Below are 18,205 nucleotides of genomic sequence, written 5' to 3' on the forward strand. Positions count from 1 at the left end.
CTGAGTGCTTCGAAATATGTCTATGAAATCGTGACAGGTGATGAATCGCGGATTATCGCGTATAATCCCGAAAGTAAACAGCAGTCGACTGTATGGGTGTTTCGAGATGAGCCAAATCCAACAAAAGTTGCTCGCGCATAAAGCACTTCCAAACAAATGATCGCATGTTTTTTCGGAAAATCTGGACATGTCGGAATCGTAGCACTAGAACGACGCAGAACAGTCAATTCTGAGTAGCACGCCATTGTTTGCCAGTTGTCTTCCAAGAAATAAAAAAAACCAACCGCCGAAGACGGATCACTCTTCACCACGACAATGCGAGCTCTCACACATCGACTTAAAAAACTGCATTTTTGAGCACTCGAAACATCGATTTGATGAGTCATCCGCCGTATAGTCCTGACTTGGCACCGAATGGCTTCATTTTATTTCCGTTCGTAAAACATAAAATGAGAGCTCAACGTGTTTCGACTCCTGAAGAGGCGGTTTATGCGTTCAGAATGCATGTTTTGGAGATACCTCAATCAGAGTGGCAAAAGTGCTTCGACAATTGGTTCAAACGCATGCAAAAGTGTATAGGGAATATTTTGAAAAACAATAAAGCGTTTTTCGATTATTATACCCTCCACCATAGGATGGGGGGTATACTATTGGGTTGCCCAAAAAGTAATTGCGGATTTTTCATATAGTCGGCGTTGACAAATTTTTTCACAGCTTGTGACTCTGTAATTGCATTCTTTCTTCTGTCAGTTATCAGCTGTTACTTTTAGCTTGCTTTAGAAAAAAGTATATTTGATTAAAGTCATTCTAAGTTTTATTAAAAATGCATTTACTTTCTTTTAAAAAATCTGCAATTACTTTTTGGGCAACCCAATAATTTCGTCATTCTGTTTGTAACTACTCGAAATATTCGTCTGAGACCCCATAAGGTACATATATTCTTGATTATCGCAACATTTTATGTCGATCTAGCCATGTCCGTCCGTCTGTCTGTCGAAAGCACGCTAACTTCCGAAGGAGTAAAGTTAGCCGCTTGAAATTTTGCACAAATACTTCTTATTAGTGTAGGTCGGTTGGAATTGTAAATGGGCCATATCGATCTTGGGTCTTGACTTCTTGAGCCTCTAGAGGGCGCAATTCTTATCGGATTTGAATGAATTTTGGCACGAAGTATTTTGTTATGATATCCAACAACTGTGCCAAGTATGGTTCAAATCGGCTTATAACCTGATATAGCTGTCATATAAACAGATCTGGGGACTTGACTTCTTGAGCTTCTAGAGGGCGCAATTCCTATCCGATTTAGCTGAAATTATGCAATTATGCATGGCGTATTTTATTCTTACTTTCAACAACTGTGTCAAATAAGGTTCAAATCGGTTCATAACCCGATATAGCTACCATATAAACCGATCTGGGTTTTTAACTTCTTGAGCCTCTAGAGGTCGCAATTATTATCCGATTTGTCTGAAATTTTGTGCGACGGATCCTCTCATGGCCATCAACATATGTGTTTATTATAATCTGAATCGGTCTGATACAGCTCCCATATAAATCGATCTCTCTATTTAACTTGTTGAGCCCACAAAGTGCGCAATTCTTATTCGATATAATTTAATTATGACCCAAACCGGACCATATCTTGATATCGCTCTAATAGCAGAGCAAATCTGTTCTTATATCATTTTTTTGCCTAAGAAGAGATGCCGAGAAAAGAACTCGACAATTCCGATCCATGGTGGAGGGTATATAAGATTCGGCCCGGCCGAACTTAGCACGCTTTTATTGTTAACATTTGTTTCTGTTATCTAAACCCGAAATATAAAAGGCAACCCTCATATTGCCAGAAAACGAAACTACTTAGAATTGTTTCCAAGGCAACGGTTTAAAGAATGTTTATTTAGCTTAAAGTTATACATGTAGTTGTACTAAAGTAGACAATGATGAAGCGGTTCAAGAGAAAAAATAAAATTCACCGAAGTTATCAAGGTAAGATGTAATTTATTACTGTTTTTTAACAAAACATTTACGGTTTCTTTACCCAATGGCAAAGAACAAAATATTCATAATGATAACAAATCGGGAATAAATTGATCGAGTTTGAATTTCGATTACTGTTCTGATATTCCTATATGGCAATAACTATTGTCAGACGTTAATTGAAAAATATAGTAAGTTCATTTTGAAAAAACTGCTGCACTATGAAATCAGCATCTAAAATAATACAGCCACAACAACTTAATTTATAGACTATTGAGGCTTTGAACATATAAAAAAATCTTGATCTCATTGAACTCATAAAAAAATCTTTTTTCTGATCTTAAATATGTGAAATATATCAATAGTAGCCTTTGTTCAGTTACTCTAGTAACAATACATTAACATTTAATATGTTCGGTTGGTCATTTGTGCAAATTGGAGGTTTTTTAATAAAAATAGCCAATTAAGTAGAACCATTGGCTTTGATGATGCAAACTAACGGAACAGGGATATCCGTCCCTGTACCGCTTACTGAAGATAAGTAATATCCTTCAGCTGTAGTTATATACCCTCATAAATGCTGCCGACATATGCGAGGTCTTAAGGCATTTTAATCTAATATGCTCTGAAAACAGTTTGTTCCACGCATTAAAACGAAGACGCGTTCTGCTAATAAGTACTACAATAACATGCTACACTTCATTAGAAGAAAACACTGATTTAAAATTCCAACGAAAATTGCATATTTGGTATTGTTAAGTTAATCGATTTCGAACACGGTTTTATTTTCTTTATCAATCGATTTTTAAAAATGTTTTCTCATTTCTCTCTTTGCTTTACAATGAATTCTTGTTTGAACCGTTGAGTGGGGCGGACGTTTTGTTATTTCACTCCGGAAGAATTTTCCTGTAACTCTAAATGGGTTATTATTTTTGGAAGAGAAATTTAGGTCACTCAAGGATAGCAGCGAAGAGGTATCCATTAGACGGTTGATGATCTGCGTCAGTTTCCAGTGGAGCGACAGATCTAGAGCCCGGGAGTATGCTTAGAATGGATGAATGGAATAATTTGCCCCGGCGAACTAACACGTTCTTTAAGTGGGTGGAATGATAGAAGACGCATCGCTCTCAGGTTTAAGACACTCACGAATTGGGAGAGAGACTCCATTAATTGGGGTCGGGAATTCGCTGCACAGGCTAACCCAAAGACTACACGTCCAGATTCGGAACCAGCACCGCAGTCAGCCAAAAGGCTGAGGTCGGTCACTTAGAGGGCATCCCATGCCTAAAAGAACTAGAGCGAACAATTGTAAGATGGGTACAAGAACCTTTGCTAATGTCGCTAGTGACCGTTTGCCGCAGTTGTCGACAAGAGAGAAGAGCAGGGCTGCATGCACCTAAGAATAATTGGCAGCCGGTTGTACGTACCGGGTTGACCCGATGAAGTATTTCATCGGCAAGGGCTTACCGCCTCAGTGTACAACACACTGCTACAACAACAACAATAATTGGAGTGGGATAGTCAATGGACTGTCATCAGTATACTCCGATGTCCTTGCGGAATTTCCTGGGTCTCCTCCAGTTTGTGACGATGCAGGCTGGTATCGGGGCCGATACAGATTAATTGTATTCGTACTAAACTCTGGCTGCCTCGCAGACCTCAACAAGTATGAAGTGGTTGTATCCTATGGATTTAACAAGTTGAAACACAAGATCTATAGAAACGTGGTGTTGGGGAATCAGGAGACGACTCAGCAGTTGTTGCTGAACACTTGCCTGAGGAACTATCGACCACATCGCTAAAGTCTGGCGGATTGCAGGAGACTGAAAATCCCCCTACCACAATCGAGACAGGAGGGAATGACATCGGAACGGGACCCCACAAGCCCAGTGTAGGTGGCTCATCCGGTTGGACTGATCTCAAGGTGTGCGCCAGCGGGGAAGCATGGAACTCAAAAAGTACATCGACAGCAGCAGCTAGTGAAGCATCTAAGGAGAAATCGTCCACACCACAAGTGTCCAGTGTCCTGCGGAAGAGTGGTTCACAGCTTTCTCATCTGCTTTCTCTCACAGCTTTCTCACATGTCTCATTACTGGCTGTCTTCCCTATATATGGCACACGATTCACGCTGGTTGAAGCCGCTTCTGTAGGGAAGAAAAGCCTCATTGTAATAAGTGATGCTAATGCATATCACCAGATATGGGAAAGTTCGGATGTCAACGAAAGGGGTGAGCTGCTTATTGAATATATTATAAGTTGCAATCTGGTGACTGGTAATAAAGTTTTAGCCTTGCAAAAAATACTGAAGTGGTGGTCCCTCGGTTAAACAGAAGAAAGACGGATTGGGATAAATTTCAACGCAAATCCTGTACATCTATCCCTTCTAGACCAGAAAAGGAAGTGAAAACGGAGGATATAGACATAGTGGTCAAGCGGATCACGAAGGCCCTGAATAACTCGATTGTGCCAGCATGCCCTATTGCCAAGCCAAGGGGCAAACAGCGACCGCCATGGTGGACCCCAGAGTTTGTTGGAGCACCACACGATTGGGACATATATTAGGCTGAGCTAAGAAAATATAAGGGCGAGCCGAGAAAGGCTCAGAACAAATCCTGGGTAAAATTATGCAGCTCCGTGGAGGATACATCTGAGGGCTCTAGGCTAAGGAAGATTCTGCCCTCGAGACCTATTATAAAAGCCAGAGAATGAATGGACAATGTCTAGTGAGGAAACAAGAGACCTACTCGTTGATACACATTTCCCGGAAAACTCTCCAACGGACAACGTGGCGCCAAAAGAGTTTGTCACTGGTTTGCATTCGTTGGAGGCCCTGATGATGCATCACCGGTTGAATAACAAGCTGTGTCTGATAGACTGGTTCCTTGGCCTAGGGAGATATACTCTGCTCGCATTAGAATGTCATATATACCTGTAGGGTGGAGAGACACGAAGGTCATTTTCATTCCGAAAGCAGGAAAACCCTACCACACGAAAACGAAAGATTTTCGTCCTATTAGTCTGTCATCCTTTATGCTGAAGACTCTTGAGAGGTTGATATAAGTATATCTTAGGGCAAAGATCCCTGGAGATCGCCTGTCGCGGCAGCAGCATGCATATAGTAAAGGCAAATCCACTGAAACAGCCCTTTACGACCTAGTCGGCTACATAGAGTGTTCTCTCGCTGTCAAGGAATATACAATGCTAGCATTTCTTCACATTGAAGGTGCTTTCAATAATAGATGGGTCAGCGGAGGAACTCCTCAAGAAGGTGTACTCTCTCCTCAACTTTGGAATATAGCCATTAACAGTATATTATTGTCTCTGGAAGAAAAAAGGCTTAAAAGTGATCGCGTATGCTGATGACGTGGCAATTGTGGTAAGGGGAAAGTTTTCCAGCACTCTAAGAGATATACTTCAGGAAGCTCTAAGTGCAACAGCAAATTGGGCTACCGAAAGTGGTCTAGGTAGAAATCTGTGCAAGACAGGAGTAGTTCTTTTCAGCGGGAGATACAAGTTGCCTACAGTGGAACCTGTCTCGTTGGAAGGAGAGAATGTTCCATTTACAGAAAGCGCAAAATACCTGGATGTTTTGCTGGACAGAAAATTGAACTTCAAATCCAATATTTTGGAAAGGGAAAGAAAGAAAGCCCAAGGTTACCTGACCACTGCAGTGTGTATCAAGTGGATATCCTTGCAATTAAGGAAGTGGTGGAACGACTAAGATATAATGTCATTACGACGACTGGCAAAACAAATCAAAAACAATTGTCGCAGATCTCTAAACGAGATGGCTGAACAGTTCAAAATTCACGTATTCTGGGTGCCGGGGCACAAAGATATTCCAGGGAACTGTATAGCGGACAAGCTTGCGAGACTAGGAACTACCCTACACATTCCAGGGATACTGGAATCTGTGGGTATGCCTCTAGCGACATGTAAGCTATGTTTTCAGTTCCAGGCCCGAGAGACAACGGATTATAGAAGGTCACAAAGAGTGGGTTGTGAACATTCCACAACTATGTGGCCTAATCTAGACTTCAAGAGGTCTATTGCTGAGCTGTCATTGGCTAGAACAGACGTCTCAGACTGAAGGTTGCCAGCAACGACTTTTGCAGAAGCTGTGCGGACATCGAAGAAGAAGTGACTATAGAACACCTTCCGTGTGTGTGTCCCGCACTAGCAGTCAGAATGAGTTCCGGTGCCGAGGTAGATAAAGTTACTGACTATCTTAAAGTTGTTTTTCCAAACTTTCTCCGTTTTCTTTATCTGCTAAGTTGTACAAGGCTTTTTGGGAGTTGAAACCATCCATTTCGTCTTATCTCCATTTACTGCCAGACCCATTTTCACTAGGCTGTCTCCTTGTCTGAAACCTCGTTTGGTATTGAATGGTTCGGAGGGATTCTTTCCTATTCTTACTGAGGAACGCGTATCAGCAAGTGTTATCCTGCAATCATACCAAATTCAGACATGGCTTGAAATACCTTTGAACGTGAAGGGGTATCGAAAGCGGCTTTGTAGTCAACAAAGAGATGGTGTCGCCGCCAACGTCGGACACCAGCAGTTGGGCAAAATGTTCTTTCCATATCCTCAGCATGCTTTCTGTGTCAGTTACCAGATTTCCTTCTTTGTCCCTGCAGGAGCATGTGCCTGCACCAAAGCCATCGGTTTGATGTTTAACTATTTGGACGAATTTCCCGACTTCATTCTGACTCCTGTAAATCTCAATTCGCTCACAATCACGTCTTTCCATTTCCTTTTTCTTTCTGCGGAATAAACGTTTTTCCTCTCTCCTTTTCTTCCGATACCTCTGATAGCTACTGATTTTAGGGTTGCTCTATATGCCGCATTCTTGGCTTCAGTAGCATCTCGACACTCTTGGTCGTACCATGGGTTTCTTGGAGGAGGCTTACGGTACCCAAGTACGGATTTCGCGGCATTTTCCAAGGAGTGGGCAATAGTTTGCCACTGCGCCATTATATCATCGGAACAAGGAGTGCTTTCATCAAGCAGGTGGGTCAGTCGAGCTTTTCAATGTCTAGCTTCCGTGCAGTGTCAGATCGTACTTTCCTTGCCATGTTCAAACGGGTACGAACCTGTGCTGCAACAAGGTAATGATCCGAATCTATATTCGCTCCACGGATCGATCGTACTTCTAACACGCTGGATGAATGCCTTCCATCTATTACAACGTGATCAATTTGGTTCCTCGTGTATTGATCGGGTGCTACTAACTACCATGACATCTGTGGCGAAATCTATCAGCTTCAACCCATTACTGGACGTTATCTCGTGGAGGCTAAACTTTCCGACGGTTGGACCAAATTTTAATATCATGGGCGGTAGAAAATATCCTTGGTCTGCTCGTCCTTGTCTTCCGTCGGGACATGGACACAAATAAGGCTGATGTTGAAGAATTTGGCTTTTATGCGGTTTGTGGCTAGCCTCTCATCCACCGCAGTAAAGCTGTAGACAAGGTGTTTCAGTCTCCATGGGGTTGTGGGATTGCCCATTTATCTCTGGTTGTGGCGAGCCGCATGCTACAAAATCCGACGCTCACCTCCAGCCGCCCCCAACCTGGGAACAGACGCTGATGTTGGCCCTTGTCATCTTGAGTTTCATTGGCACTCAGCGTTTAATTAAGAGCCAGTGTCACCTGACTCCTCACTGAGACTCTCCTCTCCAAAATCGCTGACTGCCTGCGGTCGCATTTGCAGCTACTCCGCATAAAAACGGAGCTTCCCACCATCCACAACCTGGGGACGCGCCCGGTAGCTTTCAGCTAAGCTTCCCGTGATAACGATGGACACCACACAAGTGTGGTGCTCATAGTTATCCCGTGTCGGCCGGGAGGAGTTCCACTTTAGGTTTTCATTTCTTTGAGAACCTGTCTGATTTAGCGGATGTGAACATTCGCAAGTTATTTGGCTTTTTAAAGCGATCTGGATGGTTCAACGGTAGGAACTAGAAGGCATCTTCCTGCTTCTATTCCTGTTGTATCACAATGGACGAAAACGTCTAAGTGAGTCTGACTGCCACTTAAATCTAAACTAACCTTACCTAATAGCTTTACAATCTGAACATACCAACTTCTAGTTTGTGTTGTATTCTTTATTTCATTTTTTAAACTTTTTATATGATATTCGAAAATTTCAAAAGCGTTACAATATTTAGTACACATTCTTCATAGCATCAATGGCTGATTGTCATCACTACATTGATATATTTTATACAATTAATATCTTTAACCCTTAGATTATTTTACTTCGAATGACTTGCTGGACCCAGATACGCCATTGCGAATAAATTTGACAATAGATGATTTTGATGCGGTAATGAAGCTTTAATTACATCAATATATACCACAATTTGTTTGATATATTTACCAATTTGTTTAGAAAGGTCAAGTGGCTAACCCTCGTGCTCCATGTGTAGTATCAACCATTGATCCAAGTTATATAAAAGATGCTTCATTGCAACGAAGAGCAAAAAAATTTCGGATGAAGACGTAAGGATTTTAAAATAAAAAAATTTGAGTTTTGTTGCTCAAATTAATTTTCATTTGCGTTAGTTTTTTTTTTTATCAAAAAACAAACTAACTAAACATCGAAAATATTCTTGATTTTAACTATGAATATAATTTATTATTTTTACAAGTAAATTTCGTAATAGTTTTGTTTTTTTTTTTTTTTTTTTTTTGGTAGAATATTGCTAATTTAATTATGATAGTATTAGTTCATTCGCTTACTTATTTATATTTTTTGTGCAATTTAAACACGAGTTTTTTTTATTGTTTAACGCATTTAATTGACTGCCAAGACCAGTAAATTGTGTGATGTCCTACGAACTGGAGTCACTCATTGATAAACTCTAAAGGGGAGCACTCTCTTTAAAACATTGATTCGCATCGTGTTACTTTTGTGTAAAATTCAAGCAGAAAGAACAACGAAATTTAACACGAAAATCCAAAAAGTATATATTACGAAACATGTCAAAAAAATATAGGCCCCCTATCATTGAGCTTAAGCTTTAATCGGAATGCACTTATCGATATGAAAGAATTTAGTTATAGATCAATCTCTCCTGCCCCTGGCGCTAGTGACCTCTACATGGAATGTAAGGGGATAGCAGCCATGTCCGGTACTGCTGAGATAAAGCTATAGTTGTGACCCAGTAAATGGCTAAGTTTGCAGGCCCGACATCAATGGCCTACGGTCTGGCCATAATCGCCTTGTTTTAGGACTCTTTAATGCGCAGCGGACCTTAGCTTAGGCAGAGTAGATTGAAGGCTCCACGTTCTACACGGTAAATGAGGATGCCCCGTTAGGATTACGGGGAGGTGCAGCAACTTGCCAGACATTGTCAATCTATGAAGGCCGATTGGGTCGGCTTCAAAGAGTACACCAATGACGCTTCAGTGAACTGACATCCCCCACAAATGTTCTGGTTGCAGACATCATTAATCCAGCAGCCGCTCGCTTTATAACAGGTGGTCGAATACCCCAAGTGCGGCACAATTTCCCGACTCAGGTAGTGGTACTCGTAGACAAGCGTGATGGCATTCATTCGAAACAAATAGGGTAGTCAATGAAGGCGCAATAGCACAAAGCTCAAAACGAACTATGTCCCGTACACAATCCCATAACAGCCGGTTGTACGCAAGGGCTGCTACCATATTGTACAACACAGTGCTACTACAATATCATCTCCCGTACACAAGAAAGGAGACAAGACAAAATGTGCAAGATACTCTCGAGCGTTCTGTGTGAAATACTGAAACCTAAAGTCAATGAGATAATTGGACCCTATTAATGCGGCTTTAGAAGGACAGGTCAACTCTTACCATCCCTTCGTTGACTATAAATCCGCTTTCGACAGCCTTATATGTTCAAGGGTATGTCTGAGTTTGTTATCCCTGCAAAATTAATAAGAATGCAGGATGATACTTGCTGAGGCACATTCATTAGTAAGAATAGGAAATAATATCTCCGAACCATTCAATGCCAAACGAGTTTTCAGACAACGAAACAACTTATCGGGTGATATCTTTTATATCCTGCTGGAGAAGATTATACAAACTGGGGATGTGAACAAATATGGCACACTACTTAAAAGAGAACACATGCTACTCGCCTATGCCGACGACATCGATATCATTAGTCGGTCCCGGAATAACAATTCCGTACTGGTAGTAAATGAAGATTAGGCAAAATTAATGGTATTAACTCCCACAACGCATTGTACACCCGAACAGACAAAGAAAATTGAGAAAGTTGGCAACCACAAATTTGAGATAGTCAGCAACTGTATCTAGCTCGGCACCGCCCTAACCGAAACGAAGAACATCTGTATTGAAAAAAAGCGAAGAATAATACTGGCAAACAGATGCTACTTTCGGTTAAGTAAGCAGCTTACAAACAAGGGCACCTCTCGACAGACGAAGATTAACACTATACAAGAACCCCCGGCACGGGATAGCTGTAAGCACCACACAGGTTGGAACATTGAAGTCCAATCTTGCTTACACAGGAGCTTGACGAGGATCGCCACCTCCACATGAAAATGTGGCTACAACAACAGTAACAACTTTACAAGATACTGATGCTGCCCGTGTTGTTATTTGGTTGCGAGCCATTGGCACTTGTGAAAGCAGACGAGGCAGTGCGTGGAGTGTTTGAGAGAAAGATTCTTCGTAAAATGTATGGCCCAATTCGCATTGATGGAAAGTATAACAACGTTAGCATAGTTAAACGTACCAAAATGCAACGGTTGCGTTGACTAGGTCATGTTGTCAGAATGAATGAAGAAACACCAACGAAGAAGTCTTTTGAGGCGATCACTGTGGTACACGCACCAAAAGTTCGATGGAAAGATCAAGTGGTGCAAGACATCTGGATACTTGGCGACTGAGACTTTAGAAACGCAGAAGATCAAGGCGATTTTAACTCCAACTTTTATTTCACAAATTACAATTATCTACAAATTTTATTTGCTTTAACAAAAAATGGTAAGAGTATTGAAGGTTGTTGCGTTACACGACTTCTTTTGTACAAAATTATTGCAACAAATTTAGGATTCGACGTTATATATCAATAAACAGTACTATTGTATTTACAAGTGGATAACATTGTTACCATGCAATCTTTGTAGATAGATGTAGAAAATTATTCTACTAGCGAAATATGATGAAGAATATTTTTTTAGGGATATATTACGTCTTCGGGAAATTACACGAAAAAAATTTGTAATATACGCCACACAACAAAAGTATTTAGAAAAGCAAAGAGAAAGTGTCTACCAAGAAAAAATTTACCAGCATATAAGCGAATTTCAACAGGCAAGTGGGCAATTGATTTAAATTTATTTAATCTCTCTCAATGATTGTTTGTGTAATTTAGTTTGCTTCAAATGCATTATACAAAATGGAATCGAATGCCTTTGGACATATGACGCAAGTTCAGAAGCAACTAACAGACTTGCAGGCAATTAACATAAATGAAGAACTAAAGGCTGTCGCGGCGGAACATCAACGATTCCTTATGGAAGTACAGGAAGTGTATGCTCGTTTCCTGTTTCTTTTGAAACTTATTGTAAGTTATTATTATCTTTGTAGCGTATTTTGGAACTAACACGTGTGAATTTCAGGGCTACTTCGATGAAATCATTGCACCAGAAGATATAGGTGATAATTTAGATGAGTGCAAGTTACCATCGCCTGAAAACATTGTACGACTAGAAATAAACGAACGGAATCCAGTGGGTCAGAGTGAAGTGTCGAATATCATTGTGTTCATGGACAACATTATTAAGCCCTATTTGGAAAAAAGAAATCATCTAAATGCCGATATATGGATCAAGGTATTGTATTATCGAAATAACTTAAAATTTAAATTTTTCAATAAGGCTTTTTTAGGGCTATGAAAGGACCAGGCAAAAAATATTTAACTACAACCGAAGATTTACTCAAGTGGCTTTGTTAAATCATTTAGTTTCCGTGATTCACGATAAATCGGTAAGTAAAATTATTGATGTTTAGTTTCCAAACGAAAAATAAAATTCAAAATTACCAAATCTTTTCGAATTTTTTGAGGTCGGCGATATACGACTGTAAACAATAAAGCGCCATAGCATGATGTTTTCAAAAAATTTCGTTTGCGAAGAGATTTGGTGTATTTGAACACTGAACAGTTATAAAACATTTTATTGGATATGTATGTATATCACTATATTCTCTATTCTTTTTTGTAGGACAAAACTTTCTCAAGACGAACACAGCGGCCCTTATTTTTAGTGGACACAAAATTCCTAACACTTCGCATTGAATTGCTAATGCAGCGTTCTCTGAAACTATTAAACGAGTTTGAAAGGCAGCAGAAGAAAGAGTAAATATATTATGAATCTGTTAGTAGCACGCGTATAAAAAGGATTAGCATGAAATATAGAATACTAGCTGGACAGGGCCCGCTCCACTGCGCCTTCTTTCACTCTCTTATTTTATATGAGCTCTATAGTGAAATAAGACCTGTTTGGGGATGCTGGTAAGGCCTTTCAGATATTTCGCGCCTATACGGACATTATATTAGTGTTCTTCTCCCAAATAACTTTTATTGGAGCCTTATATTGCTATGGTCGGTTAATATGTCCGGTATGGGTGGGTTTTTGGGGGTAAGGCGAATCCCCATATATCAAATTCGTGCTCTGGTTTTAAATACCTTTCATTTGAGTCCCATATTGTCATTATTGGTTTATATTTCATTTGGCTGTGGCTTGCGAGATGGGGCGGCCCCTAGATATCCCACCCTAAATAAGGATACAAATTTCTGTATTTAAGTTATTATAAACAAACTAAATTTCGCTTAAATCGCCCAACTCATCTCCGATATCTGGCGTTTTTGAAAATATGGTATGGCGAGTGTTCGCCCATTAAAGTTTGGATGTTAGATCATTCTCTTGGATTTGGTGGTGGGTTGGAGCAGCCAAACTCTTTGCCCCAAAATTGGAAATTAGATTGATACTCCAATCCCAAAAACCACATTAGAGCTGCATGAGGCGTCTCTGAAACACTTGGCCATGAAACAGATACCTTTTTGTCATAATCCAAAAAAATATCAGCATTGTGCTCTACTCTCAAATTTCTTTAATTTGAACCCCATTTGCCATTGAATTAGGGGAAGTTTATGGGGTGACACGACTCTCAAACAATTGGCCTCAAAATTGGACAACCACTTCGTTTTCTACTATCAAATACCTGATATTTATCGCCATTGTAGACAATCATGACCGGTTTGAAGGAACCCTGAAATAATATCAGGCTCGTGCTAGAGCACGATTTTGTTTAAGCCCCATAATGTCAAGCATTATGAAGGAGGCTATCAAAATATTCAGGGCTATGGGTCTCGTTCAGATTCACAGAAATTAATTTTTTTGTATTGGTTATCTAAATTCAAAATCATATTTCAAAGCGACCATTTGAGACATTCTTAAAGATCCGCAGGTCCTCCTGTGTCTATCCCAATTTGAGGGTAAAAAGTGTACTCTACAACCAAAGACCTTTTATATCTGTCCTATTCTATCCGGATCGCCCTTCATAAATTATTTCATATTATTCATATATTATTTTTAATAACTTTTTTTTGGTAGGATAGGGGGAGGGAGTGTGCTCTCTTTAATTTTTTTCATTTTAGTACAATATATTCTCGGTCATCCTACATGACAGTTTGGCGTTGCATTTGTTGGGAGGAGAAGTCTCTCCCCCAACGCTAAGAACCAAACGACAATTTATTTGAGTCTTTTTATTGTCGCGATCTACTGTTCTGGGGAACGGTAGGACGGACATGAACCAGATACTTGAATCCTTATACCAACATAGGATTCAAAATGTATTGTCATAGACTTTTCCCGATCGAACAACACGTCCTATTGGTAAATATGTCCTGTTGAGGGGTTTTGTGGGGTGGGGAGGCGCCTCAGTTACCAAGGAATACATTTTTCTATCAGCATTGGACTCTACTTTTAAATAGCTTTCATTCCATATCCATATTGTCTCAATCAGTAAATGTGTCCTACTGGGGGGTTTTGGGGGGTGGGGAGGGCTCTCAGACGCAAAAAAATACATTTTTTAGTCTGATTTGTATTCTATTTTAAATGTCTTTCATTTGATACCCATATTGCTGAATGCCGTGAAGTGTCTTGTTGTGTGGTGTTTTTGGTGGTGGGCCCCCACCGACACTTAGGGTAACGTTTTAATGCTAAGTTCGTAATCTACTCTTAAATACCTTTCATTTGATACCCATATTGCCCAAAGCGGTAAAAGTGTCTTCTTGGGTCTGAAAGTAGATTGGTATGTCATGTCATCATGTCAGCATTCGTAGATGGGCACAATATTTCAAAGAGAGACCAACTGCATTATTGTGCGCACAAATGCAAGGCGTTAGTTATTGGAAAAAGAGCTTAGCGAAGAATTTAAAAGAATGTTGACGAACTTTCCGATATTTTTAATAACCAATAGAAAAGCTTGTCGTGCAAAATTAATAACAAATAGAAAAGCTTGTGTAACTAAACAAATATAATTTTGTTCCCGAAATAAGAGATCATTGGAAGAAAATTGGTCTAAAAGAGACAGCAAAATCCATCTGCGAGTAGATAACTGCCTCATGCAGACGTAAATGATCTTAAATCGGAAAATTTTATTGGAGAATTGCTTACACCGAATTGCACTACTTTGATGCAATATTGAGCTTTAAATAGCATTCATCACTGAAAAAATATTGTGCAAATACTAGTCACGTCAAGCATTATTTGATGAATTTAACAAGTAAAAGCGTGCTAAGTTCGGCCGGGCCGAATCTTATTTACCCCGGCATCTCTTCTTAGCAAAAGAAAGATTTGCTCTGCTATTAGAGCGACATCAAGATATAGTCCGGTTCGGACCACAATTAAATTATATATCGGAGACCTGTGTAAAATGTCAGCCAATTCAAATAATTGCGCCCTTTGGGGGCTTAAGAAGTAAAATGGAGAGATCGATTTATATGGGAGCTGTATCAGACCGATTCAGACCATAATAAACACGTATTTTGATGGTAATGAGAGGATCCGTCGTACAAAATTTCAGGCAAATCGGATAATAATTGCGAACTCTACAGGCTCAAGAAGTCAAGATCCCAGATCGGCTTATATGGTAGCTATATCAGGTTATGAACCGATTTGAACCCTATTTGGCACAGTTATTGAAAGTCATAACAAAATACGTCATGCAAAATTTCAGCCAAATCGGATAGGAATTGCGACCTCTAGTTGCTCAAGATGTCAAGATTCAAGATCGGTTTACATGGCAGCTATATCAGGTTATTGACCGATTTGAGACATACTTGGCGCAGTTGTTGGAAATCAAAAAGAAACACGTCGTGCAAAATTTCATTCCATTCGGATAAAAATTGCGCCCTCTAGAGGCTCAAGAAATCAAGACCCAAAATCGGTTTATATGGCAGCTATATCAGGTTATGGACCGATTTGAACCACACTTGGCACAGTTGTTGGATATCATAACAAAATACGTCGTGCAAAATTTCATTCCAATCGGTTAAGAATTGCGACCTCTAGAGGCTCAAGAAGTAAAGACCCAAGATCGGTTTATATGGCAGCTATATCAGGTTATGGACCAATTTGAACCATACTTGGCGCAGTTGTTGGATATCATAACAAAACACGTCGTGCAAAATTTCATTCCAATCGGATAAGAATTGCGCCCTCTAGAGGCTAACGAAGTCAAGACTCAAGATCGGTTTATATGGCAGCTATATTAAAACATGGACCGATATGGCCCATTTACAATTCCTACCGACCTACACTAATAAGAAGTATTTGTGCAAAATTTCAAGCGAAATTTACTTACTCCTTCGAAAGTTAGCGTGCTTTCGACAGACAGACGGACGGACATGGCTAGATCGGCATAAAATGTCACGACGATCAAGAATATATATACTTTATGGGTCCCAGACGAATATTTCGAGTAGTTACAAAAAGAATGACGAAAGCACTTTGGTCAATTGATATGTTGGGTTAGGTTAAAAAGAGGGTGCCGGTATTAATTTGCGCCATGCTAGTATGGACATACTCGTCTAAGTTGGTTCATGACTGGTATAGTGTCCCCACCTAAGTACCGGTGTCTGTGAGCCCCGAAAGCCAGGCAAAGACATAGGAAATGCTCCAACTTCTCATCATCATATAATCCTTACAGACTACATTATATACTATCCCATGACAGCCGGTTGTACGTACCGGATTGGCCCGATGGAGTCGTTCATAAGCAAGAGCTGCCGCCTGCGTACAACACATTGATACAACAACAATATATACAACTGCATTTAATAACTGCGAATTCAGCAAAAGAATAATTATCCTCTTTAAAGAATATTTGTTTTCGCATAGCTGTATATTATTGTAATATTTATTAAATTCAATGCATAAACGCATAAATAGTCCATTGTTCGCAAAATTTGTACCGTAGTATTCAACATGAAGAAGTTAAAAATTTCATGTTGGTCTTAACGGTAAATGTGATCCAATAGAAACTTGAATTTCAGCTTTCAACATGGTCAATTTGATCAGATTTAATCTTTCGTTATAGGGTGATAAAGTATTAAATGTCCAGTCACGTCCACATAACAGAATAGCACGATTTATTTTTGCACAGACTCAATTGAATTACAGTGGATTTACTAAAAAGGGCACCATGTTATTTAACTATACTATATATCCAAAATCAGTCGTACAATGGATGTATATAAGTTTCATGTAACGATTGGATCCACAAAGCCTTTGCTCCAACGCTTAAGGAATCCTAAAGAACTCTAGGCTTTATTTGCCATTGAAGATATACGTGAGTAGTTTAACCTTTGATCTAACAAAAAGCCCAACAAAAAGGGGCGAACCATGGCTTAGAATAATATGTGATTAGATTATTTAATCTGTAAAACGATATACGTTTAAATTTTTCTATGTTCAATTCCATTAGATTTAGTTGGCACCAGTTGTATAATCGGTCAAGGTCGAATTGTAATTTCAGTTGATCTGAAATGATCATTTTGAATGGTTTTAAAGTGTTTTAAAGTTTAACATCACCAGCATACATAAATACTTGAGAAAAAGTGGAAATGGATGAAAGATCATGAATAAATAATGAATAAATAATGAAAACAAAATAGGCTCAAGATGACTACCTAGTGCGAACATCAATAGTTTTAGAATTAAAATAATAATAATAAGCGCCGGTGTCTGTTAGCCGCGAAAGCCGGGCAATGACATAGGGAATATTCCAACGTCACTTAATTCTGCAGTTTTATTATTAACATTTTAACATTAATATTTTTGAATAAAAGTGTAAACCACTACATAGTTTTTAATGAAAAATGTCTAAAAAATGCAACAAAATGTTACTCCATTATCGGGGAAATCGATTATCCGCAATGCGTCCGGCCTCGATCATTGCGGATAATCGAAGCACGACTGTATTTGCCAACAGTCCAAAAACAATGTCTTTTTCTCCTATTAAGAAAACAATTCATCTAGTCAAACTACTAATGAAACTGATTTAACGATATCCTTTGACAAGCGTTTTTATATTTTTTAAGCAAGCTGCAACTCAAAATAAATGCAATTGTGCCAGTAATCTTGCAAAAAATTGAAGTTAAAATGTACCAGCGTAATGAAGCTCTACCGACACCGAAACAGGATAAAATAAAAAGCGATAAAGGGACAAAGGTATCCACGGTAGATTTCCTTGGCCACAGTGATACAGATGCACGTAGCAATGTGGAGAAACTGCAGTGGCATCTTTTGGTAATGGTTAATTGTATAAATTTAAAAATTATTCATATTCTGAATTGTATTAATATAAACATTTATATGTTTATAGAGTTTATTACAAGACTTGGAGAAATATCCACCAAATGCATGTAAACAAATTGAAGCCAAAGTAAGAAAGCGTTTTGAAATGGAGAAGGATTGCTCGCGAAGAGCATTACTAAAACAAAATCGTCTGTATAATTGGATGGATCATTATAGAAAACACGAAAAACTACGCGATAAGAAAGCAAAATAAAAATTATTATAAAAGAGATATGTCTACAATAAACTGATTTCAATTTCACAGTTTAGAAATAACGTCAAAGATTTTTCAAAAACTGTAAAGTATATATATTTATTCTTGCGGCTTAATTATTTACTT

The 18,205-nt window shown here is 39.2% G+C and overlaps 2 protein-coding genes across 2 annotated transcripts in view; one reads left to right on the forward strand and one right to left on the reverse strand.

The window, feature by feature from the left end:
• LOC106092806 (pre-mRNA-processing factor 19) overlaps positions 1–18,205 on the reverse strand; it is a 30,500-nt gene that overhangs the window by 10,560 nt on the left and 1,735 nt on the right. The gene's annotated exons all lie outside the window — the stretch shown is intronic.
• Positions 1,911–18,141, forward strand: LOC106092807 (uncharacterized). Its single transcript, XM_013259735.2, has 10 exons — positions 1,911–1,989; positions 8,233–8,309; positions 8,376–8,485; positions 11,182–11,314; positions 11,376–11,567; positions 11,623–11,835; positions 11,891–11,989; positions 12,226–12,359; positions 17,610–17,817; positions 17,894–18,141. Exons 1-10 carry the CDS (start codon positions 1,941–1,943, stop codon positions 18,077–18,079), a joined length of 1,401 nt encoding a protein of 466 aa, XP_013115189.2. The 5' UTR covers positions 1,911–1,940; the 3' UTR covers positions 18,080–18,141.

The sequence above is a fragment of the Stomoxys calcitrans genome, chromosome 5, assembly GCF_963082655.1.
Source record: "Stomoxys calcitrans chromosome 5, idStoCalc2.1, whole genome shotgun sequence".
Classification (NCBI taxonomy): Eukaryota; Metazoa; Arthropoda; class Insecta; order Diptera; family Muscidae; genus Stomoxys; species Stomoxys calcitrans.